The following is a 26,047-nucleotide window of genomic DNA, read 5'->3' as shown; positions in this document are numbered from 1 at the left end:
TTGGCAAAAAAGGAAGTCTGTCAAAAGAACTGAAATAAGGGGCAGTTTGCAGAGGCTTAGAAGATGCAAGATAATAAGAGGTAAAAAGTATATTCATATACAGTTATATAACTGTGTTGGTTATGCAAAACTAGGGAATGGGTAATAAAGGGATTATCTGTCTTTTAAAACGATAATTATTCTGGTGTAGACTGTCCCTTTAAATTAACTCCAGCAGGCAAAATTGACCATTACACATTAAAACACATTTGTTTTTTCTTTCATGAATAAGATAGATAATGCCATTTTTAAAAAAAACTTTCCAATTTACTTATATGCTCTAATTTGCTTTATTCTCTTGGTTTCCTTTGTTGAAAGAGCGGCAATGCACTTCTGGGAGTTAACTGAAAGCCAATGATAATATGCTTACATGTGCAGCCACCAACCAGCAGCTTCTGAGCATACCTCAGTATACTTTTCCAAAAAGGATACAAAGAGAACGGAACAAATTGGAAAATAGAAATAAATTAGAAAGAAAGTTTAAAATTGCATGCTTTATCAATCACAAAAGAGAAAAAAAATGGGTTCCATGTCCCTTTTTTAAAGGGGAGAACATTATAGAGTACAATGTCCCTTTAAATCACAACAGAAAATGTTCTAATATTTCAAAGTATTAAACTGCCCTCACCCTGCTGCTTCATAATGCCACTTGGCTGGATATATCTATCTATCTATCTATCTAAAAGTGTTGGAATGTCGTGAATTTGTTTTATTATCAGATGTATCACTTTGCAAAAAACAGACTAAAATACTAGCTTTGGGACTGTGAACCCCGCTTCACTGTGACTTTAATAAAACGGTTTGTTTCTGTTTGGTCTGCTCTAAGGGATGTGTTTGTGTATTTGCTGACTGGGGGGGGGGGGGCTCTAAATATACTTTGGTTTGGAGAAACTAAGTCTTAGAATGGGCAGATGAGACGAGCCAGTCATTTCCTAGATGCCATTAAAATCTGTGTTTCATAGGATGCTTTCTGCTACAAAGACCTCACTGTTCCACACCACTCTTTAGGAATATGGAGCCCTTTTTGAAGAGCTATTTTGCCCAGCTTTGATGTATGTTGCATTACTGGTGATTTTCATTCCTTATATATTCATTACTAAGTGGGATTGCTTAATTCCTGGGCACATGTAGATTTCTGCTGATTTTGCTACAACAAACACAATGTTGAAATGTCAGAGTGAAACCTCAAGTCCTGCCTTGACATGTTGCCTTAATAGATAAGAGAGAGTGTTAGGTATCATACCCTGAAGGCCCATGAAGATATTCACGGTTGTTCCCCCTACTGATTGCAAATATTTATTGGTGTAGAGTAGCTACTGAATATGTTTATCAGCCTTACTTTAGTTCCCAACTATTTATAATGTGTAGTTTGTTTCCAAGCTTACAAGCAAAATAAAGGAACTTTTAAATGCTTTGATTTTACAGAACATTTTTTTTTTTTTTGAAGACTAAACACATTGTAAATACAAGACATTTCTGTTTTGCTATAGAGTAACCTATCAGTCAAATTTACAATTTTTAAAAACAAATTAACATCTTGTTTGCTATAATTATTTCTCAGTAGCCAAATTCCACTTACCACTTGCTTTATTTGGAGGAGCCAATCCAAGCTTGCTTCTGAAGACAAGGCTAGCTACGGTCATTGTTAGTAGTAATACCAATATCCCACAGCAGCCTCATGTAAACAGTGAATCGTGCATAGCAAATCACTGTGTACTGCTGCGGTCTCTGCTACATGTGTCATTAGGGTCGCCACCTTGGGCATGTTTTCCTGAATACTTATGAGTTACACATGCTGCAGGGTTTGTAGAGGGCACCATGCATTGTGCACCTGGACAGCACTATTCATGACTGCAGCATGTGTAGCTCATAAGTGTCCAGGAAAACATGCCCGAGGTGGCGACCCTTTCGTGTCCTCGGTATGAAAGAACCCCAGCACAAAACAAGCATTTGGTACTATTTTACATATGGTACAATTTTATTTATTTATACTTTTACTAGGTATTTCCCACTTTTTCTTAAAGTTTTTCTCATCATATTTGGAGGGCGGCGTATATTCACTTTATGGACAAAATCATGGGGGAAGGGAGCTTTGTCTTTATTTTTTTAAAGTAACATTGGAGGATTTATAAAGAATTTTATAAAGAGTCCCTCATATGCAGGAACGATCCCCACCCCTGCGATAGTGTTCATAAAGTGAATACACATTGCCCCTTCAATATTTGAAGTTTAGTACGTTGGAGAAGTGAATATAACCCACACAGCATATGCCGATAGGCTGCATGTTCTGCGTCCTGGGTAAGTTGCACTGAGCATGTTCATGAGGTTCATTACTGCGCATAAAAATCATGAAAAAACTTTCAGCCCTTTTTAAATGGACATCCTAGAGAAATGCTCTATTTTGTTACAGTATTTAAATTCTGGTTAACTCCTTAAGTTGTTAGCACATGGTCAAAATTACACACCCGGAACACCCCCTTTATGCTTCAGTTGACAATATATGGTCTGAGATAGGAGCATACCCCTATCTTTCATTTGCTCACCAGTTGAGTTCTCATATGCAGCTTTTAAACATAAAATGCCCTAACACAATAGATGTTCCTTTAAATGGTTATCGTTTTTTTCTTTATTTTTAATGTCCATTAATAAACTACGGTAGCGTTGTGGTGAATGTACTTGAAGAAAAAAGGGAAAGTCTCTATAAGAATCTGTACAGAATTGTTTACAAACCTCATGTAGAACAAATTTTGATTTACTTGTGTGAGTGAAGTGCTTTAGTTTGTGCCAGACCTGGTGAGCTAAGAAGCGGCAATGTACACAACATGCACCAGTGTGGTTAGTTTCAAGACCTGCATATACAAAACCACAGCTCCCATGCCTGAAGGTCAAGTGAGGTAGAACAGTTTCAGAACAGGTTATTATGAAGTGTGTGGGTGTTTTATATCAACTAATTTAGTTTTGTTTAAAAAAAATCATATTTCAGCTGAATTTACTGTGGAACCAAGTCTTCCAGATTATTTCTAGTAATTCACCCAACTAGTTAATGGTGTGATGGATTGCAAGCCCTATTGCATTTGTGTAGTGTTAATATTTACATGGCAGCATCGGATTAATCTGGATAATTACTCAGCATGCGTATTGGATAAGTGACACCCACATTTCACAATGGATGCTGCATGGTCTTGGTTTTTTGCCCTCTACTGAGGATCTTGCATGTATATACAGACATTTTTGGCCAGACACCGTTTCATGTTCACATAGAACACCGTAACCGTACTAAAGCTTGGTCAGTGAACAAGACATGTCTGAGTCAGCTTAATTAGTGCCTCCAGTACCTGTTTAATTATGGTGTTTTTGCTGTGGTATGTTGCAAGTGGACTCTGAAGGCTTCAGGATTCATAAGACCGCCTCTCAACAGAGGAGGAACGGTGGGGAGCGGGTGTTGTAGACTAAACCCGCAGCACTTAAAATAAAATAAGTTTCTCTTAATTTAAACCACAAAGCAATAAAATGGACTGAGCCTCCTTATCTTATTGCAACATTTACAGGGATACCAATATTTTGAACGATAGAAAATGAACATTTCAGTACCTGTCTTGTCCCCCCACTGGGAGTGTTTTTCTAAACATTCTTGTTTACATAGCTTTTCTATACCCAGTACTTTAGTACTGAAATTTTAAGTATAGAGGGATACAACAGGCAAAAGCAGGTATTTCAAATCACAAAATCAAGATAATAGAGCTATAAATGTAAACAATTTTACACTCCAGCAGGTAAAATGTATCATTGGGAGTGTTTCACCCACTCCCATGGCTAATAGGTGCATAAAATCCAGGGCACAGCCCTGAAATCTTTGTAGAGACCCATTGGCACTACAATTGGTCATACTTTTTTCCTCTCTTTGTTCTCTTGTTATCTTTATTTGAATGTAAGCTTAGGAGCCAGCCCATTTTTGGTTCAGCCCCTGGGTAACACTTGCTGATTGGTGGCTACATTTAGACACCAATCAGAAAGTGCTACCTAGTTGCTGAACCAAAAATGGTCAGACTCCTATGCTTACATTCCTGTTTTTTCAAATAAAGATTGTAAGAGAACAAAGAAAAATTGATAATAGGAGTAAATGAGAAAGTTGCTTAAAATTGTTGCTCTATCTGAATCATGAAAGTTAATTTTGACTAGACTATCCCTTTAAGAGCTCAGTGACTTTAAAAGTTGAACTAGAATAGGTTTCCTCCTTTGCAGCAAGTCGATTTGAGAATGTTCCTTTTACGTCTTTTTCCTTGTGAACTGTGAGTGCTATTATTGTGAAGTGGACGCATCTAGGAGCAACAACATTGAAGCCCTGAAGTGGTAGACCTTGCAAACTCAGAGCGGGGCTTCCAAGTGCGGAAGCAATGAACGTGTAAAACCTATCTGTTGCATCTTTCTACAGAGTTCTAAACTACCTCAGCACAAGAACTGTGCATTGGGAGCTTCATGAAATGAGTTTCTATTGCTGAGCAGCTGTTCACAAGCTTCACCTTAACATTTGCAATCTTCGTCTGGAGTGGTATATAGCACACAGCCACTGTAATGATGAATCACGCTGAACTAACTGGCTGTTTGTTGAAGGAATCTGGAAATGGCGAACACCAGAAAATACTACCTACTGGAATGCATAGTGCATACTGTAAGGTTGGGTGGAGGAGGGCTAATAGTCTGTTTTTCGTCCCCTGTGCACATAGACAGGTCCATGATGACATGCTTTGATGTGTGGAGAGGCCTGACCTAACCCCCCTAAACATCTTTGGGATGAGTTGGAACACCTGACCTCACAAATGCCCAATAGGCTGAATGGATACAAATTTCCACAGACACATTTCAAAATCTTGCGGAAAGCCTTCCCAATGTTTTCAAACTGTGCTCAATTTATCTCTCTTATCAAGAAATTAATTTGAATTTTAAATATCAATATATACATAAGAAATGTATTCCATATTAACAAAATGTTTTAGACCATATCGATTGGAAACAATATTAAAATGTGGTGTTAACCTAATTTCTCTCTCTTTTTTTCTTTCTTTTATTTTCCCTGCAGATAATCGTAATGGCGTGTCGAGAATTTGAAATGGGACGGGTATGTATGGGGTGCATGGATGTTAAATTATTAACTCCCTGTTTCTGTATTTTTTCTGCATTATATGTAAGAGGCCATTTTAAAATGTATTTTTAATTTTCCGAAAATGTTATGTTCCTGTGGTGATTGCAAAACTTATTTGTGTAACACCTCTATTTCCTATTCATTTTCATGTCCGTTTATACGATTGCAACTGTTGTGCATGAAACGGCTTGACGTGCTTAAAGGTTGTGGTTTTATATGGGGACTTATTTTTCAGTCATGTGTCCCTTATTTTTGTAAGCAGTGATTTATAATTGTGTAGGTAATGTAAGAGACCGTACATTTTTATGAACCCAGTAAATTGCAGAACAAGCTGTGGAACAAGATTGCTGTGGTTTTAAAATAATTCATTTATAGCAGCATTTCTTTCATGTAATTAGCAAGAGTCCATGAGCTAGTGACGTATGGGATATACATTCCTACCAGGAGGGGCAAAGTTTCCCAAACCTTAAAATGCCTATAAATACACCCCTCACCACACCCACAATTCAGTTTTACAAACTTTGCCTCCGATGGAGGTGGTGAAGTAAGTTTGTGCTAGATTCTACGTTGATATGCGCTCCGCAGCAAGTTGGAGCCCGGTTTTCCTCTCAGCGTGCAGTGAATGTCAGAGGGATGTGAGGAGAGTATTGCCTATTTGAATGCAGTGATCTCCTTCTACGGGGTCTATTTCATAGGTTCTCTGTTATCGGTCGTAGAGATTCATCTCTTACCTCCCTTTTCAGATCGACGATATACTCATATATACCATTACCTCTGCTGATTCTCGTTTCAGTACTGGTTTGGCTTTCTACAAACATGTAGATGAGTGTCCTGGGGTAAGTAAAACTTATTTTCTGTGACACTCTAAGCTATGGTTGGGCACTTTATTTATAAAGTTCTAAATATATGTATTCAAACATTTATTTGCCTTGACTCAGAATGTTCAACTTTCCTTATTTTTCAGACAGTCAGTTTCATATTTGGGATAAATGCATTTGTTTCAATCATTTTTTCTTACCTTAAAAAATTTGACTTTTTTCCCTGTGGGCTGTTAGGCTCGCGGGGGCAGAAAATGCTTCATTTTATTGCGTCATTCTTGGCGCGGACTTTTTTGGCGCAAAATTTTTTTTCTGTTTCCGGCGTCATACGTGTCGCCGGAAGTTGCGTCATTTTTTGACGTTTTTTTGCGTCAAAAATGTCGGCGTTCCGGATGTGGCGTCATTTTTGGCGCCAAAAGCATTTAGGCGCCAAATAATGTGGGCGCCTTTTTTGGCGCTAAAAAATTTGGGCGTCATTTTTGTCTCCACATTATTTAAGTCTCATTTATTGTTTCTGGTTGCTAGAAGCTTGTTCACTGGCATTTTTTTCCCATTCCTGAAACTGTCATTTAAGGAATTTGATCAATTTTGCTTTATATGTTGTTTTTTTCTTTTACATATTGCAAGATGTTCCACGTTGCAACTGAGTCAGAAGATACTTCAGGAAAATCACTGCACAGTGCTGGAGCTACCAAGCTAAGTGTATCTGCTATAAACTTTTGGTATCTGTTTCTCCAGCTGTTATTTGTATTGCATGTCATGTCAAACTTATTAATGCAGATAAAATTTCCTTTAGTACTGTTACATTACCTGTTGCTGTTCCGTCAACATCTAATTTTCAGAGTGTTCCTGATAACATAAGAGATTTTATTTTTTAAATCCATTAAGAAGGCTATGTCTGTTATTTCTCCTTCTAGTATACATAAAAGTCTTTTAAAACTTCTCTTTTTTTCAGATGAATTTTTAAATGAACATCATCATTCTGATACTGATAATGGTTCTTCTGGTTCAGAGGTTTCTGTCTCAGAGGTTGATGCTGATAAATCTTTGTATTTGTTCAAGATGGAATTTATTCGTTCTTTACTTAAAGAAGTGTTATTTGCATTAGAAATAGAGGATTCTGGTCCTCTTGATACTAAATGTAAACGTTTAAATAAGGTTTTTAAATCTCCTGTAGTTATTCCAGAAGTGTTTTATCTCCCTGATGCTATTTCTGAAGTAATTTCCAGGGAATGGAATAATTTGGGTAATTTATTTACTCCTTCTAGACGTTTAAGCAAATTATATCCTGTGCCATCTGACAGATTAGAGTTTTTTGGGACAAAAATCCCTAAGATTATGGGGCTGTCTCTACTCCTGCTAATGTACTTCTATTCCTACGGCAGATAGTACTTAATTTAAGGATCCTTTAGATAGGAAAATTGAATCCTTTCTAAGAAAAGCTTCCTTATGTTCAGGTAATCTTCTTAGACCTGCTATATTTTTAGCGGATGTTGCTGCAGCTTCAACTTTTTGGTTAGAAGCTTTAGCGCAACAAGTAACAGATCATAATTTTATAGCATTATTATTATTCTATAACATGCTAATAATTTTATTGGTGATACCATCTTTTGATATCATTAGAGTTGATGTCAGGTATATGTCTCTAGCTATTTTTAGCTAGAAAAGCTTTATGGATTAAACTTGGAATGCTGACATGTCTTCTAAGTCAACTTTGCTTTCCCTTTCTTTCCAGGGTAAATAATCATTTTCGTTCCTTTCCTCACAACAAGGAACAAAAGCCTGATCCTTCATCCTCAGGAGCGGTATCAGTTTGGAAACTATTTCCAGTTTGGAATATATCCAAGCCTTATAGAATCCTATAGCCAGCTCCTAAGTACCTATGAAGGTGCAGCCCTTATTCCAGCTCAGCTGGTATGGGGCAGATTACGTTTTCTTCAAAGAAATTTGGATCAATTCCGTTCTTAATCTCTGGTTTCAGAAAGGTACAGAATTGGCTTCAAGTTAAGGCCTCCTGCTAAGAGATTCTTTTCTTTCCCGTGTCCCAGTTAACACAGCAAAGGCTCAGCATTTCTGAAATGTGTTTCAGATCTAGAGTTGGCTGGAGTATTTATGCCAGTTCCAGTTCTGGAACAGGGGCTGGGGTGTTATTTTATCTCTTCATTGTACCAAAGAAGGTCAATTCTTTCAGACCAGTTCCGGATCTATCATTATTGAATCGTTATGTTAGGATACCAACATTCAAGATGGTTACTGTAGGACTATCCTGCCTTTTGTTTAGCAAGGGCATTATATGTCTACAATAGATTTACAGGATGTGTATCTGCATATTCCGATTCATCCAGATCACTCTTAGTGTCTGAGATTCTCTTTTTAGACAAGCATTACCAGTTTTGTGGCTCTACCGTTTGGCCTAGCCTCAGTTCCAAGAATTTTTTTCAAAGGTTCTCGGTGCCCTTCTTTCTGTAATCAGAGAATAGGGTTTTGATATTTCCTTATTTGGACGATATCTTGGTACTTGCTCAGTCTTCTCATTTTCGAAGAATCTCATACGATTCGACTTGTGTTGTTTCTTCAAGTTCATGGTTGGAGGATCAATTTACCAATCAGTTCATTGATTCCTCAGACAAGGGTAACCTTTTTAGGTTTCTAGATAAATTCAGTGTCTATGACTCTGTCCTTGTCAGACAGGAGAAGTTTAACATTGATATCAGCTTGTCAAAACCTTCAGTCACAATCATTCCCTTTGGTAGCCTTATGCATGGAAATGTTGGGTCTTAGGACTGCCGCATCAGATGCGATCTCCTTTGCTCGTTTTCACATGCGACCTCTTCAGCTCTGTATGCTGAACCAATGGTGCAGGGATTACTCAAAGATATCTCAATTAATATCTTTAAACCGATTTTACGACACTCTCTGACATGGTGGACAGATCACCATCGTTTAGTTCAGGGGGCTTCTTTGTTCTTCCGACCTGGACTATAATCTCAACAGATGCAAGTTTTACAGGTTGGGGAGCTGTGTGGGGGTATCTGACGGCACAAGGGGTTTGGGAATCTCAGGAGGTGAGATTTCCGATCAATATTTTGGAACTCCGTGCAATTTTCAGAGCTCTTCAGTCTTGGCCTCTTCTGAAGAGAGAGTTGTTCATTTGTTTTCAGATAGACAATGTCACAACTGTGGCATACATCAATCATCTGGCTATGAAAGAAGTATCTCGAATTTTGGTTTGGGCGGAATCCAGCTCCTGTCTATTCTCTGCGGTTCATATCCCAGGTATGGACAATTGGAAAGCGGATTATCTCAGTCGCCAAACGTTGCATCCGGGCGAATGGTCTCTTCACCCAGAGGTATTTCTTCAGATTGTTCAAATGTGGGAACTTCCAGAAATAGATCTGATGGCTTCTCATCTAAACAAGAAACTTCCCAGGTATCTGTCCAGATCCCGGGATCCTCAGGCGGAGGCAGTGGATGCATTATCTCTTCCTTGGAAGTATCATCCTGCCTATATCTTTCCGCCTCTAGTTCTTCTTCCAAGAGTAATCTCCAAGATTCTGAAGGAATGCTCGTTTGTTCTGCTGGTAGCTCCGGCATGGCCTCACAGGTTTTGGTATGCGGATCTTGTCCGGATGGCCTCTTGCCAACCGTGGACTCTTCCGTTAAGACCAGACCTTTTGTCTCAAGGTCCTTTTTTCCATCAGGATCTGAAATCCTTAAATTTAAAGGTATGGAGATTGAACGCTTGATTCTTGGTCAAAGAGGTTTCTCTGACTCTGTGATTAATACTATGTTACAGGCTCGTAAATCTGTATCCAGAGAGATATATTATAGAGTCTGGAAGACTTGTATTTCTTGGTGTCTTTCTCATCATTTTTCTTGGCATTCTTTTAGAATACCGAGAATATTACAGTTTCTTCAGGATGGTTTAGATAAGGGTTTGTCCGCAAGTTCCTTGAAAGGTCAAATCTCTGCTCTTTCTGTTCTTTTTCACAGAAAGATTGCTATTCTTCCTGATATTCATTGTTTTGTACAAGCTTTGGTTCGTATAAAGCCTGTCATTAAGTCAATTTCTCCTCCTTGGAGTTTGAATTTGGTTCTGGGGGCTCTTCAAGCTCCTCCATTTGAACCTATGCATTCATTGGATATTAAATTACTTTCTTGGAAAGTTTTGTTTCTTTTGGCCATCTCTTCTGCCAGAAGAGTTTCTGAATTATCTGCTCTTTCTTGTGAGTCTCCTTTTCTGATTTTTCATCAGGATAAGGCGGTGTTGCGAACTTCTTTTGAATTTTTACCTAAGTTGTGAATTCCAACAACATTAGTAGAGACATTGTGGTTCCTTCATTATGTCCTAATCCTAAGAATTCTAAGGAGAAATCGTTGCATTCTTTGGATGTTATTAGAGCTTTGAAATATTATGTTGAAGCTACTAAGTCTTTCCGAAAGACTTCTAGTTTATTTGTTATCTTTTCCGGTTTTAGAAAGGTCAGAAAACTTCTGCCATTTCTTTGGCATCTTGGTTGAAATCTTTAATTCATCTTGCCTATGTTGAGTCGGGTAAGACTCCGCCTCATAGGATTACAGCTCATTCTACTAGGTCAGTTTCTACTTCCTGGGCGTTTAGGAATGAAGCTTCGGTTGATCAGATTTGCAAAGCGGCAACTTGGTCCTCTTTGCATACTTTTACCAAATTCTACCATTTTGTTGTATTTTCTTCTTCTGAAGCAGTTTTTGGTAGAAAAGTACTTCAGGCAGCGGTTTCAGTTTGAATCTTCTGCTTATGTTTTTCATTAAACTTTATTTTGGGTGTGGATTATTTTCAGCAGGAATTGGCTGTCTTTATTTTATCCCTCCCTCTCTAGTGACTCTTGTGTGGAAAGATCCACATCTTGAGTAGTCATTATCCCATACGTCACTAGCTCATGGACTCTTGCTAATTACATGAAAGAAAACATAATTTATGTAAGAACTTACCTGATAAATTCATTTCTTTCATATTAGCAAGAGTCCATGAGGCCCGCCCTTTTTTGTGGTGGTTATGATTTTTTTGTATAAAGCACAATTATTCCAATTCCTTATTTTATATGCTTTCGCACTTTTTTCTTATTACCCCACTTCTTGGCTATTCGTTAAACTGAATTGTGGGTGTGGTGAGGGGTGTATTTATAGGCATTTTAAGGTTTGGGAAACTTTGCCCCTCCTGGTAGGAATGTATATCCCATACGTCACTAGCTCATGGACTCTTGCTAATATGAAAGAAATGAATTTATCAGGTAAGTTCTTACATAAATTATGTTTTTCTGAAGCTGACAATGTCCACAAAAGATGGTGCAAGCAGTTTTTCAGTGTAATTGACACATTTTTCACGCCCTTGCATTTAAAGGGATACTAAAGCCATTTTTTCTTTCTTTCATGATTCGGATAGAGCATGCAATTTTGAGCAACTTTCTAATTTACTCCCTTTTCTTTGTTCTCTTGGCATCCTTATTTGAAAAGGCAGGAATCAAAGCTTAGGAGCCGGACGGTTTTTGGTTCAGCACCCTGCATAGCTCTTGCTGGATGGTGGCTAAATTTATCCATCAATAAGCAAGCAGTACATAGGTGCTGAACCTAAAGTGGGCCGGTTCTTAATCTTTCTATCCTGCTTTTCAAATAAAGATGCTAAGAGAATGAAGAAAAATTGATAATAGAAGTAAATTAGAAAGTTGTTTAAAATTGCATGCTCTATCCAAATCGTAAAAGAAAACAAATTGGGATAGTCTAGTCAAATTTAAACTTTCATAACTCAGAGCATGCAATTATCTAATTTACTCCTATCAATTTTTTTTCGTTCTCCTGCTATCTTTATTTGAAAAAAGCAAGAATATAACCTTAGAAGGCAGCCCAATTTTTTTTTTTGTTCAGCTCCCTGGGTACCGCTTGCTGTTTGGTGGATTACTTTTAGCCTTCAATCAGCAAGTGCTACCCAGGTTCTAAACCAAAAATGGCTCCTAAGCTTACATTCTTGCTTTTTCAAATAAAGATACCAAGAGAACAAAGAAAAAATAAAAGGAGTAAATTAGAAAGTTGCTTAAAATTGCATGCTCTGTCTGAATCATAAAAGTTTAATTTTGACTGAACTATCCTTTTTACTTCAAACCCTCTCACTATCTCTCAGCATTACGTTCTCTGAGGTGTATTGTCACTATTAATGCTTATAGCATTGTTTTTAAAAGCAGTGCCAATATTAGCTAGAACAGGGCTTGACAAACCCAGGAGCCACTGGCTCCTAGAATTTTACCCCTGGCTCCTAACTTTTTGGGTTATTCTCCATATATCTATATACAAATCCAACTGTCTGGCTCCTAAAAATATGCCTGGCTCCTAAATATTCTTACTGGCTCCTAATTTTTAACTTATTCGTCAAGCACTGAGCTAGAAATCAGTTATATATGTAATTTACATCTTTAAAAACGCCATATGTACTGAAAGATGGTGAATGTTTAATGTATTTCTAGAATGAATTTTAGACTATTTTGTCTGCTTTTTTCCTACTGCATATATGTGAGCCTCCGTCGTGCACATTCAGACCACATCCATATGGACTGGGCTGTGATTGGTTATCAATGGTTATGGTCCCTATTGTTTTATTCAGGTGGCAGGGGAAATCCTTGAAAAGCCTAAAAATATACTAATTTCACAGAACAAAGGTGCATTGCTGATTTGTAAAATTCTCAAATATGAGGCTGTGGTTTTGATTAGCATCTATTTTATTTGTACTTTACCTTTAAAAAAAAAAAAACACTGAAAGTGATGTTTAGATGCAATGAGTGCTTAAAGTGAATGTCAATTTTGATGAGAAAGTGCCTGTTTTTTTAAAAACAATGCTGTTAAAAACAGGGGCACTTTAATAATAATTAATCAAAATTTACATTTCACTCGTGTTGTGAAAATACTTACCTTTTAATCTTAACAGCCGCTGTATAGCTTCCTCCACCCGTCGCAAAGCCTCTTTCTGGGTCTAAAATGAGGAATCCGGCTTACTCCAATCACGGAATTGAATAAGACACGGATTCCCCCAGGGAGGAAGCTGTGATTGGAGGATGTCCAATCTGTCATTTCTGACGTAGGAAGAGGCTTGCGACGACCGGGGGAAACTGGAGCGGCTGTCGAGATTAAAATGTAAGTATTTTCACAACACGAGTGAAATGTAAATTTTGATGAATTAAAGTGCCCCTGTTTTTAATCAAATTTTTAAAAACCGGGCACTTTAGCATCAAAATTTACATTTTTATTTTTTATTTTTTTTTTTAGCTTAAAAATATTTATTTGCTAATTAGATGATGAAACAGCTGGAAATATATAGTTGGACTTACAGCAGACAAGAAAACTGGGAGAAAAAAAAAACTTGTAGATACAAACATTTCAAAATCAAAAATTAAGAAAAGCTTCCTATGTATTAAAAAAAAAAGCACAAAAAAATACAAACAAAACCAAAATGATTGAATTAGTTTTGTTTACAAAATATATTTTACTTTTTTTTTTTTTTAAATAAGTTTTTTATTGAGGTTATTGACAAAAAAACAACATCAAATACACATGTTACATAGGTATTCAAAATCATTCTTTTAAACTATGACATTACTTAAGAGTTCAAAACTATGCTATAGTCACATGCAGGTAAAGATTTGTCATGAGAAAACCCAAAGTAACATCACCATATTTATATGTAACAGGCAAAACTGAAACCTCATTTTCTGCTTTATATTATTTTCCTCTCCTAATAAAAGAAGCCACTTTTGGACTCCTGTCATCTAAAATGATGTCTAGAGGAAGTAAAGGTAACTAGAATGATTAGGAAAGAAAAAAAAACTACATGGGTTCTCAACGTGGAAAAACAGGTAATATACAATACGGGAACTTATATACTTCCTTGATAAGAGATAGTATCCATAATGAGACACTAGGACTGCCAACTCAAGAGGGGCAATTAAGGGTTGTATTAAGCTCATATGGCTAGTCAACAAGTAATAACGATCAGTCCTGCTGACCTAGAAAGGGCAGATAGATTCATCTCTACACGGCTATGTGAGGATTTGTGTTAAGGAAATAGTTGAGAACCACAGGTAGGGTGCGGTATAGGTAAGATAAACCGCTTAATTAGTCCCCCATAGGTAGGGGGCTCTTTATTATTATGGGGGGGGGGGGAGGTGGAAGTTAAAACCGATTCTATAAGTAAATATGATATCGCAGAACCAAATACAAAGGAATGCAGGGCAGTAACTTCTAAAAGGCATACTGGCTACAAATAGACTATAAAATGTTCTGGATGCTAAATACTAGATGTTATATTACACGGCTTCAATGGGCTTGGAAAAAGGAATTTACCATGTTCTATGGGGAAATAGTAGGCTGATATGTTCTAGGCTTAACCAGGCCTCTGAAATAGGCCTCCAAAAGTAAATCCCATGTAGACAGTTCTCTAGGGCCATATATGGAAGTGCATGAATAGAACTAGAAGGCCATGTGATCAAAGTTCAAGGCCAAAATGTATATACATGTAAATGATTCTGAGGACTGTAAGTATTATTTGATTAAGTAACAGACAAATTGAAAAGCTAAGCATAAACTAGGCACTTAGGTGAGGGAATAACACAGGTACAAATGCTATGCTTGTGTTCTACAAGGTCAAACCCAGGTTTCCATAAGTAAATCCTATAAAGCTATGCTGCTCCGGCTGCAAGCAGCACAACAACATGCACTGGAGTATGCATGGGAGATTTCCCGGAAACCCAATATAATATATATAAATATGTCATTGTATAGCTATGAGAGCTAAGGTTATGCTAGCTAGGGAGGGTCTAATTTGTGTACTACCGTGAATAATAGCATTGTCACACTGGCAAGTAAGTATTAGTAAGGAATAGAACAAGTATAAAACATTGCTATGTTTAAACACCTATATGAGAGATTACTGACCAACTAATTTGTTAGCAGGTTTACAGACAGTAGTATTGAATGCATAGTATGCTTATATGATATCTAAAGCAATGCAAAGCAAACCAAAAACAGATATTAAAAAAAACAGTATAGAGGAGAGATAAGCACAATCATCAAGTGTATAGTATAGCTAACAAATGTAATACGTACACTTTAAGCGCAACTGAACCTAACTTAAAACAAGCACTAGCTGTGTACTCATGATAACACAAATTGTTTTAGGAGGGTCACTATTAATAACAGAACAGAGGCAGCGAAGACTGTTAGTATCTAACTGTAGTGACCATAACGCTACCAACTCAGCAAACAAATGAGCTTGGCAATGAGCATCATATAAAACATGGATGCAAAGAAATATCCCCAAACAGGGTTATACTATGAGTTCCATCATTTGGTGGTAGTTCATCCTGTGGTTGATAGAGATTAGGTCTGCACTCTTGCGCATGCTATAGTAGCTGCCAGGGTCCCATAGCCATCGAGACACTGTCAAACGTATTAAGTATATGTCTTCACCTGTTAGCTGCGGGTTAATTTTCAGTTAATCAACAACACATTCGCCCACCATGGTAAATTCAAGAGGTAGGACCGACTGTGTGGGCAAGTCAAAGAGCCTCCTGCCGTTGCCGGCGATATTTGGCTTGAGTTTAGATAAGAGTTCAAGAGACCGGACCCCTTCAGCTGTTGTCAAAATCTTAGAGCTACCCACATTTATGCCGGCACCAGAGGGAGGGAATCCAAGCCCCCAAGCTTCCCGTGCTGGCGGCACAATGAGCTGAGTCTTACCCGTGTTAGCGGTTATCAGCTCATTGGTTCTCTGTGTAAGCTGTGAGTCGTTATTCCCTCTCTGAAGTTCCGACTGGTCAGGGTCTTCGGAGCAGTTAGTGTGTATCAGAGGCGTTCCAGATCCACAATCACAGTTCATGCCTTGTATTTCAGTATGTCGGTCAGGAGACCAGATAACTCTCTCAAAAGCTGCTACAAGCGACCGCTCCAGACTTAGGAAGTGAGCATCAATTAATGCCACAAGTTTCTCTCCCCACGTGGCAGACGCCATCTTTAACTCCAGCCCTGCGATAGAAGTGGTGTTATTTTTGCTGAGAGGTGTCCCGTGTTAAGCAGCAAGATGTCACATAAACTGCATCCTGTAGTTTCAGACTTAAAATTCAGCTGATGTCTCAGTCTTACTGCGAAACATATCTTCTGAAGACGATATCGCTGTGTATCATAGCATCAGCATCAGTTATCGGTCATTTATAGTGTTAGAGCGCCATGATAGTCAGATACCTTCATGAATAAATCTTCTAGCTTTAGTGAGGTTTAAAGGGTTAGTGAGTATAAGGAGATCAAAGGTATTTTTATGAGAATAGTTAGATATTTAAACCGGAGCTCCTCCAGAACATGACCGCTCACTATGGCTGCTGGCTCCGCCCCAAAATTTACATTTTTTAAGAAAGAGATCATGTAATATGAGCAGAAAACCATCCTACTGCCTGATATGGACTTGGTTTTCAGAATTGTTATTTTGTTTCCCACACATTATTTCTGCTTAACCCCCCTCTCTAACCTGATCCTTTTTTTAACCTCTGGATTTTATTTACCAAAACCTGAAAATGCCTTTCTCAAACTAGTATGAGCTAAAAGATATCTGTGATTTAGCAAAAAAGAAGCAATAGTTTGTCAATGTTGTCTGGGTTCCTGTTTTTTTAATGTATTTGGGTTGTGCAGCATCATTTTGAACCATTGCATTATCTGTTTGATATTCAAAACAGTTGTGATTATAGCTTTGTCCGCAGGTCCTACCCTGTCTGATTGTCAGGATAAAACTATATTGAATACATCTTCATTTATTTGAAAACATAATCTCATAATATTTATTACACAATTGTTGTGCTGCTATTCTGTATGGATTCTAAGAATTACAAAAATGGTGCACAACACAGGCTTCATGTAGTGAACCCTTAAAGGGCAATAGTAGTCAAAAAATGATATGCTCTAAATTGTTAGAGCATGTCATTTTAAGGCTATTAACTCTACACTGTGTTTTTAACCCCCCACAAAGGAGTTAAACACACAGTAGAAGTGCCGATCTTGACCCTCGGAGCACTGCAGGTGTTTTGTCTGAATCATGAAAGTTTTAAGTCCCTTTAAGTGTGTTCTAGAAGCTACTAAGGGGTTACTTTTTTGGCCTGCATTTGGCTTCAGAAAGTGGCAGAAAGCAGTTTGTTCCTGCCATAAGCCTAGCAGAAAAAAGCCAATCTCCACCTATTAAGTTGAGAGTTCAGTCTTTTAAAGACTTCTCTATATTTGTCAGGTATTATGAAGACTGACCAAGTCATGCAAGGCAGCCACTTAGCTTTGTCTGCATACTTAATTACATTTCTGAGTAAACAGCATTTATTAGGAAGGTCTTATAGATGGTGCTTTGACCTTTTTGGATCACAACTATTTTACCCTCTTTCTTACTGAGGTCTATTGCATAAACAATATTTTAAAAACTGACATTTCTTTCATGTAATTAACAAGAGTCCATGAGCTAGTGACGTATGGGATATACATTCCTACCAGGAGGGGCAAAGTTTCCCAAACCTTAAAATGCCTATAAATACACCCCTCACCACACCCACAAATCAGTTTTACAAACTTTGCCTCCAAGGGAGGTGGTGAAGTAAGTTTGTGCTAGATTCTACGTTGATATGCGCTCCGCAGCAAGTTGGAGCCCGGTTTTCCTCTCAGCGTGCAGTGAATGTCAGAGGGATGTGAAGAGAGTATTGCCTATTGAATGCAGTGATCTCCTTCTACGGGGTCTATTTCATAAGGTTCTCTGTTATCGGTCGTAGAGATTCATCTCTTACCTCCCTTTTCAGATCGACGATATACTCTTATATTTACCATTTCCTCTACTGATTCTCGTTTCAGTACTGGTTTGGCTTTCTACAAACATGTAGATGAGTGTCCTGGGGTAAGTAAGTCTTATTTTCTGTGACACTCTAAGCTATGGTTGGGCACTTTATTTATAAAGTTCTAAATATATGTATTCAAACATTTATTTGCCTTGACTCAGAATGTTCAACTTTCCTTATTTCCAGACAGTCAGTTTCATATTTGGGATTATGCATTGAATTATCATATTTTTTTCTTACCTCAAAAAATTTGACTTTTTTTCCCTGTGGGCTGTTAGGCTCGCGGGGGCTGAAAATGCTTCATTTTATTGCGTCATTCTTGGCGCGGACTTTTTTGGCGCAAAAATTATTTTCCGTTTCCGGCGTCATACGTGTCGCCGGAAGTTGCGTCATTTTTTTTTTTTTGACGTTATTTTGCGCCAAAAATGTCGGCGTTCCGGATGTGGCGTCATTTTTGGCGCCAAAAGCATTTAGGCGCCAAATAATGTGGGCGTCTTATTTGGCGCTAAAAAATATGGGCGTCGCTTTTGTCTCCACATTATTTCAGTCTCATTTTTCATTTGCTTCTGGTTGCTAGAAGCTTGATGTTTGGCATTTTTTCCCATTCCTGAAACTGTCTTATAAGGAATTTGATCTATTTTGCTTTATATGTTGTTTTTTCTCTTACATATTGCAAGATGTCTCACGTTGCATCTGAGCCAGAAGATACTACAGGAAAACCACTGCCTGCTGGATCTACCAAAGCTAAGTGTATCTGCTGTAAACTTTTGGTAGCTATTCCTCCAGCTGTTGTTTGTAATAATTGTCATGACAAACTTGTTAAAGCAGATAATATTTCCTTTAGTGATGTACCATTGCCTGTTGCAGTTCCCTCAACATCTAAGGTGCAGAATGTTCCTGATAACATAAGAGATTTTGTTTCTGAATCCATAAAGAAGGCTTTGTCTGTTATTTCTCCTTCTAGTAAACGTAAAAAGTCTTTTAAATCTTCTCTCTCTACAGATGAATTTTTAAATGAACACCATCATTCTGATTCTTTGGACTCTTCTGGTTCAGAGGATTCTATCTCAGATTGATGCTGATAAATCTTCATATTTATTTAAGATGGAATTTATTCGCTCTTTACTTAAAGAAGTACTAATTGCTTTAGAAATAGAGGATTCTAGTCCTCTTGATACTAATTCTATACGTTTGGATAAGGTTTTTAAAGCTCCTGCGGTTATTCCAGAAGTCTTTCCTGTTCCTAATGCTATTTCTGCAGTAATTTCCAAGGAATGGGATAAATTGGGTAATTCATTTACTCCTTCTAAACGTTTTAAGCAATTATATCCTGTTCCGCCTGACAGGTTAGAATTTTGGGACAAAATCCCTAAAGTTGATGGGGCTATTTCTACCCTTGCTAAACGTACTACCATTCCTACGTCAGATGGTACCTCGTTTAAGGATCCTTTAGATAGAAAAATTGAATCTTTTCTAAGAAAAGCTTATCTATGTTCAGGTAATCTTCTTAGACCTGCTATATCATTGGCTGATGTTGCTACAGCTTCAACTTTTTGGTTGGAAACTCTAGCGCAACAAGTATCAAATCGTGATTCTCATGATATTATTATTCTTCTCCAGCATGCTAATAATTTCATCTGTGATGCCATTTTTGATATTATTAGAGTTGATGTTAGGTTTATGTCTCTGGCTATCTTAGCCAGAAGAGCTTTATGGCTTAAGACCTGGAATGCTGATATGGCTTCTAAATCAACTCTACTTTCCATTTCTTTCCAGAGAAACAAATTATTTGGTTCTCAGTTGGATTCTATTATTTCAACTGTTACTGGTGGGAAAGGAACTTTTTTACCACAGGATAAAAAGTCTAAAGGTAAAAACAGGGCTAACAATCGTTTTCGTTCCTTTCGTTTCAACAAATAACAAAAGCCTGATCCTTCGTCCTCAGGAGCAGTTTCAGTTTGGAAACCATCTCCAGTCTGGAATAAATCCAAGCCTGCTAGAAAGGCAAAGCCTGCTTCTAAATTCACATGAAGGTACGGCCCTCATTCCAGTTCAGCTGGTAGGGGGCAGGTTACGTTTTTTTCAAAGAAATTTGGATCAATTCTGTTCACAATCTTTGGATTCAGAACATTGTTTCAGAAGGGTACAGAATTGGTTTCAAGATGAGACCTCCTGCAAAGAGATTTTTTTCTTTCCCATGTCCCAGTAAATCCAGTGAAAGCTCAAGCATTTCTGAATTGTGTTTCAGATCTAGAGTTGGCTGGAGTAATTATGCCAGTTCCAGTTCCGGAACAGGGGATGGGGTTTTATTCAAATCTCTTCATTGTACCAAAGAAGGAGAATTCCTTCAGACCAGTTCTGGATCTAAAATTATTGAATCGTTATGTAAGGATACCAACATTCAAGATGGTAACTGTAAGGACTATATTGCCTTTTGTTCAGCAAGGGAATTATATGTCCACAATAGATTTACAGGATGCATATCTGCATATTCCGATTCATCCAGATCATTATCAGTTCCTGAGATTCTCTTTTCTAGACAAGCATTACCAATTTGTGGCTCTACCGTTTGGCCTTGCTACAGCTCCAAGAATTTTCACAAAGATTCTCGGTGCCCTTCTGTCTGTAATCAGAGAACAGGGTATTGTGGTATTTCCTTATTTGGACGATATCTTGGTACTTGCTCAGTCTTTACATTTAGCAGAGTCTCATACGAATCGACTTGTGTTGTTTCTTCAAGATCATGGTTGGAGGATCAATTTACCAAAAAGTTCTTTGATTCCTCAAACAAGGGTAACCTTTCTGGGTTTCCAGATAGATTCAGTGTCCATGACTCTGTCTTTAACAGACAAGAGACGTCTAAAGTTGATTACAGCTTGTCGAAACCTTCAGTCTCAATCATTCCCTTCGGTAGCCTTATGCATGGAAATTCTAGGTCTTATGACTGCTGCATCGGACGCGATCCCCTTTGCTCGTTTTCACATGCGACCTCTTCAGCTCTGTATGCTGAACCAATGGTGCAGGGATTACACGAAGATATATCAATTAATATCTTTAAAACCGATTGTTCGACACTCTCTAACGTGGTGGACAGATCACCTTCGTTTAATTCAGGGGGCTTCTTTTGTTCTTCCGACCTGGACTGTAATTTCAACAGATGCAAGTCTCACAGGTTGGGGAGCTGTGTGGGGATCTCTGACGGCACAAGGAGTTTGGGAATCTCAGGAGGTGAGATTACCGATCAATATCTTGGAACTCCGTGCAGTTTTCAGAGCTCTTCAGTTTTGGCCTCTTCTGAAGAGAGAATCGTTCATTTGTTTTCAGACAGACAATGTCACAACTGTGGCATACATCAATCAAGGAGGGACTCACAGTCCTCTGGCTATGAAAGAAGTATCTCGAATTTTGGTTTGGGCGGAATCCAGCTCCTGTCTAATCTCTGCGGTTCATATCCCAGGTGTAGACAATTGGGAAGCGGATTATCTCAGTCGCCAAACGTTGCATCCGGGCGAATGGTCTCTTCACCCAGAGGTATTTCTTCAGATTGTTCAAATGTGGGGGCTCCCAGAGATAGATCTGATGGCCTCTCATCTAAACAAGAAACTTCCCAGGTATCTGTCCAGATCCCGGGATCCTCAGGCGGAGGCAGTGGATGCATTATCACTTCCTTGGAAGTATCATCCTGCCTATATCTTTCCGCCTCTAGTTCTTCTTCCAAGAGTAATCTCCAAGATTCTGAGGGAATGCTCGTTTGTTCTGCTAATAGCTCCGGCATGGCCTCACAGGTTTTGGTATGCGGATCTTGTCCGGATGGCATCTTGCCAACCATGGACTCTTCCGTTAAGACCAGACCTTCTGTCACAAGGTCCTTTTTTCCATCCGGATCTGAAATCCTTAAATTTAAAGGTATGGAGATTGAACGCTTGATTCTTGGTCAAAGAGGTTTCTCTGACTCCGTGATTAATACTATGTTACAGGCTCGTAAATCTGTATCTCGAGAGATATATTATAGAGTCTGGAAGACTTATATTTCTTGGTGTCTTTCTCATCATTTTTCTTGGCATTCTTTTAGAATACCGAGAATTTTACAGTTTCTTCAGGATGGTTTAGATAAGGGTTTGTCCGCAAGTTCTTTGAAAGGACAAATCTCTGCTCTTTCTGTTCTTTTTCACAGAAAGATTGCTATTCTTCCTGATATTCATTGTTTTGTACAAGCTTTGGTTCGTATAAAACCTGTCATTAAGTCAATTTCTCCTCCTTGGAGTTTGAATTTGGTTCTGGGAGCTCTTCAAGCTCCTCCGTTTGAACCTATGCATTCATTGGACATTAAATTACTTTCTTGGAAAGTTTTGTTCCTTTTGGCCATCTCTTCTGCTAGAAGAGTTTCTGAATTATCTGCTCTTTCTTGTGAGTCTCCTTTTCTGATTTTTCATCAGGATAAGGCGGTGTTGCGAACTTCTTTTGAATTTTTACCTAAAGTTGTGAATTCCAACAACATTAGTAGAGAAATTGTGGTTCCTTCATTATGTCCTAATCCTAAGAATTCTAAGGAGAAATCGTTGCATTCTTTGGATGTTGTTAGAGCTTTGAAATATTATGTTGAAGCTACGAAATCTTTCCGTAAGACTTCTAGTCTATTTGTTATCTTTTCCGGTTCTAGGAAAGGCCAGAAAGCTTCTGCCATTTCTTTGGCATCTTGGTTGAAATCTTTAATTCATCTTGCCTATGTTGAGTCGGGTAAAATTCCGCCTCAGAGAATTACAGCTCATTCTACTAGGTCAGTATCTACTTCCTGGGCGTTTAGGAATGAAGCTTCGGTTGACCAGATCTGCAAAGCAGCAACTTGGTCCTCTTTGCATACTTTTACTAAATTCTACCATTTTGATGTATTTTCTTCTTCTGAAGCAGTTTTTGGTAGAAAAGTTCTTCAGGCAGCGGTTTCAGTTTGAATCTTCTGCTTATGTTTTTTGTTAAACTTTATTTTGGGTGTGGATTATTTTCAGCAGGAATTGGCTGTCTTTATTTTATCCCTCCCTCTCTAGTGACTCTTGTGTGGAAAGATCCACATCTTGGGTAGTCATTATCCCATACGTCACTAGCTCATGGACTCTTGTTAATTACATGAAAGAAAACATAATTTATGTAAGAACTTACCTGATAAATTCATTTCTTTCATATTAACAAGAGTCCATGAGGCCCACCCTTTTTTGTGGTGGTTATGATTTTTTTGTATAAAGCACAATTATTCCAATTCCTTATTTTATATGCTTCGCACTTTTTTTCTTATCACCCCACTTCTTGGCTATTCGTTAAACTGATTTGTGGGTGTGGTGAGGGGTGTATTTATAGGCATTTTAAGGTTTGGGAAACTTTGCCCCTCCTGGTAGGAATGTATATCCCATACGTCACTAGCTCATGGACTCTTGTTAATATGAAAGAAATGAATTTATCAGGTAAGTTCTTACATAAATTATGTTTTTTTGAGCAGCCATTTATATAGCAGAGCCATTTAAATAGCATCTTCAGTGGGAGATGCCATTAGGGCTATGGAAAACACAGGCATTAGTAATGAGCAGTTAGATTGGCCACAAGTGTACAAACAAGTTTTCTGGAGCAACATATATTGAATGTCAGCATGGCTTAAGAGCTGATAGACTAACAGCTTTCTTTATCCCTCTTCATCCTACTTACTCCCACTCAGTATGACAGAAGGATTGTACTGCAGATGGGTACCATAATGTATTTCTGGTAGTGTATAATTTGCAAGACGGTTTTTGTTTTCTTTTTTACACATGGCTACTATATGTGTTTTGTTTTTTTTTTGTTTTTTTTTTTTTTTTTTTTGTTTTTTTAAAATGTGAAAGTGTTTATTTTTTTTTTTTTTTTTTTTTTTATTTTTTTTTGGGTTCAAAAGAGCTTTATTTAGTTTTTGAAGACGGTACAGATAAAAAGATAAGCAATCTTTACAATATCATATGAGTAACCATCACATAACAAAATCCATAAAATGGCTGAAAAAAAGCATAATTGTACTGACTATATGCTAGACCCCATTTTCCCCTTTTTAATGTATCTCGGTCACTCTTGGACCTTTGAGTTGCATTTATTATGTTAAGCAAAGGGTCTTTATATAAAATAAAACAATAGAAAGAAAAGTAAACATAACAAAGAACACCGGTTCCCATCACAGAACTTACTGAGTATAGATGGACTAGAGGTACCAAGATTGTGAGGTGTGTTCCCTATTGAAAGGATCAAGTGTAACTTAGGGTGGGAAACATATTCATAACTATAACAGAGTCAAAAGCTGCAAACCAGGAATCTAATTTGATGAAAGTGCCTGCATTCTTATTTGCTAATTGAACATGACCGGCTAATGTTAAGAATTGTTTGTATAGAGGAGAATGTTTATCAAAACTATAAGATCAGTTGAGGGATGAGGGTGAAATGATTGCATATTGAGTCTTTTAGAGAGATGCAGTTCTGCTATATGAGTCTATGGGTATATATTAAGCTCTTGTCAAGAGAAAAGACACTGATTAACGTATTGGGAACATTATGTCAATGAACTCACATCTATACATTTAACCATTGTTCACCATGCTAGAGCTAATCATATCATGCCCCCTCAAACCCTACATAAGTATTAAAATACAGACTGTCAAAAAAGAAACATTTGAAAGTGCAGCGGGAGAGAGAGGGCAAAAAGGCAGTCTGAGTTCGTTCTATTATCCTATGCCCTCTTTGTCATTTGACCATGCGGCATAGTTTAATACGGTAGGGACATTAAGCCATGGTGAATGGGGAGTCCCCAACTTCCCGATCTCTCCGCAGCATGATCCCATAAGCAGAGTGTCTGTACAACTTACAGTATTAGATATGCATCTTGTCCCAGGAGCGGTATCAGCAAGAAAGTCCAGCTGGCTTCTCAAAGTGATCCCCTCTGAGAGAACATGGTTGCGTGCGGTAATAAAGGGGGCCAGAGTCTCTTGTATCGCAAAGGTTGTCATTGTCCCGGATGTGTCATCTGTAGCCTGGGGGTATGCTGTGCCAATTAAGTAGTGAGACTCTAGTTCGGCTGTGACCTCCGATGTGCCGCTGCTTCCTGTAGATGTAGCCCGAGTCACTGTATGCCGTTTCCTGGGGCTGGGCAGCGCTGCAACGCTCGGGACTGAGATATTCAAACGCTCTGAGGGGTATGTAACCAGATCTTCCTGGGTGCTTGTACCCGGTCCCCATGCCTCAGGTTCAGTGGGAAGTTTGTATAGGGGAAAATGTGCTTTCTTTAAGGCAGGTTGCGCTGACTGGCTATTGACATTTGCAGCGCTAATTTCATAATCCCCCTCAGGCATCCTCTGTGTGACTGGTTCGGCATGTTCCAGAAAAGCCCTAGGCAGGGATTTTTGGTATATGTTGAGTAGCAGGTGCTCTATTCTAGCAAAACGTTGATCCAATACTGACAGTGAGTTCAGCTCCCATGCGGTCGCCATGTTGATCCCCTCCAATTGAATAAAAGTTGAGAGTTTCTTGGTGGTTGGTCTGTGATCTTGTTAGTAAGAGATTGTTTTGTCCGGTATTGTGAGTGTAGCTTTCAGTAAGGCAGATGATATCTGCCAGCACTGGTAACCCGGAGAAGCCGGGGGGGAGTTGTGGCTTAATAGTGGGCCGCCGCCCTAGGCCTTATCTTTCCGATCTGCAGCTCCAAGTTCATAAAAACAGCGGATCCAAGCTGAAATATTACCCCTGAAGACAAGGCAGATTTATCCTGCAGTGTGGTGATAAATGGGTCGCTGTAAGGTCTCCAAAATCGGCGGATTAATGAAGATTCTATCAGAGCTCACAGAATGTGCGTCCTACCATGAACGCTGTACGGACACGCCCCCCACTATATGTGTTTTTACCCCCGCCCCGTTTTAAAAAAAAATCTTTTGGCATTGTTTTTTAACAGCATATTTTATGTCCAATTTATGTTTTAATACAGTTATGTATAAAGAGCAAAATAAATATATACAAAAAAAAATAAAAATATATGTATATATATATATATATATATATATATATATACATATATATATATATATATATATATATATATATATATATACACACACACACACACACACACACACACACACACACACACACACACACACACACACACAGATTGGGCCACT

The 26,047-nt window shown here is 38.2% G+C and overlaps 1 protein-coding gene across 1 annotated transcript in view; it reads left to right on the top strand.

The window, feature by feature from the left end:
* PTPN12 (protein tyrosine phosphatase non-receptor type 12) overlaps nucleotides 1-26,047 on the top strand; it is a 330,655-nt gene that overhangs the window by 159,861 nt on the left and 144,747 nt on the right. The window contains exon 5 of the mRNA XM_053719169.1: nucleotides 5,117-5,155. Coding sequence (XP_053575144.1) covers nucleotides 5,117-5,155 — 39 coding nt within the window. The remainder of the gene's footprint in view (nucleotides 1-5,116; nucleotides 5,156-26,047) is intronic.

Source organism: Bombina bombina, chromosome 6, assembly GCF_027579735.1.
Source record: "Bombina bombina isolate aBomBom1 chromosome 6, aBomBom1.pri, whole genome shotgun sequence".
Lineage (NCBI taxonomy): Eukaryota > Metazoa > Chordata > Amphibia > Anura > Bombinatoridae > Bombina > Bombina bombina.
Note: the sequence above shows the minus strand (reverse complement) of the source record. Positions and strands in the feature narration are given on the sequence as shown.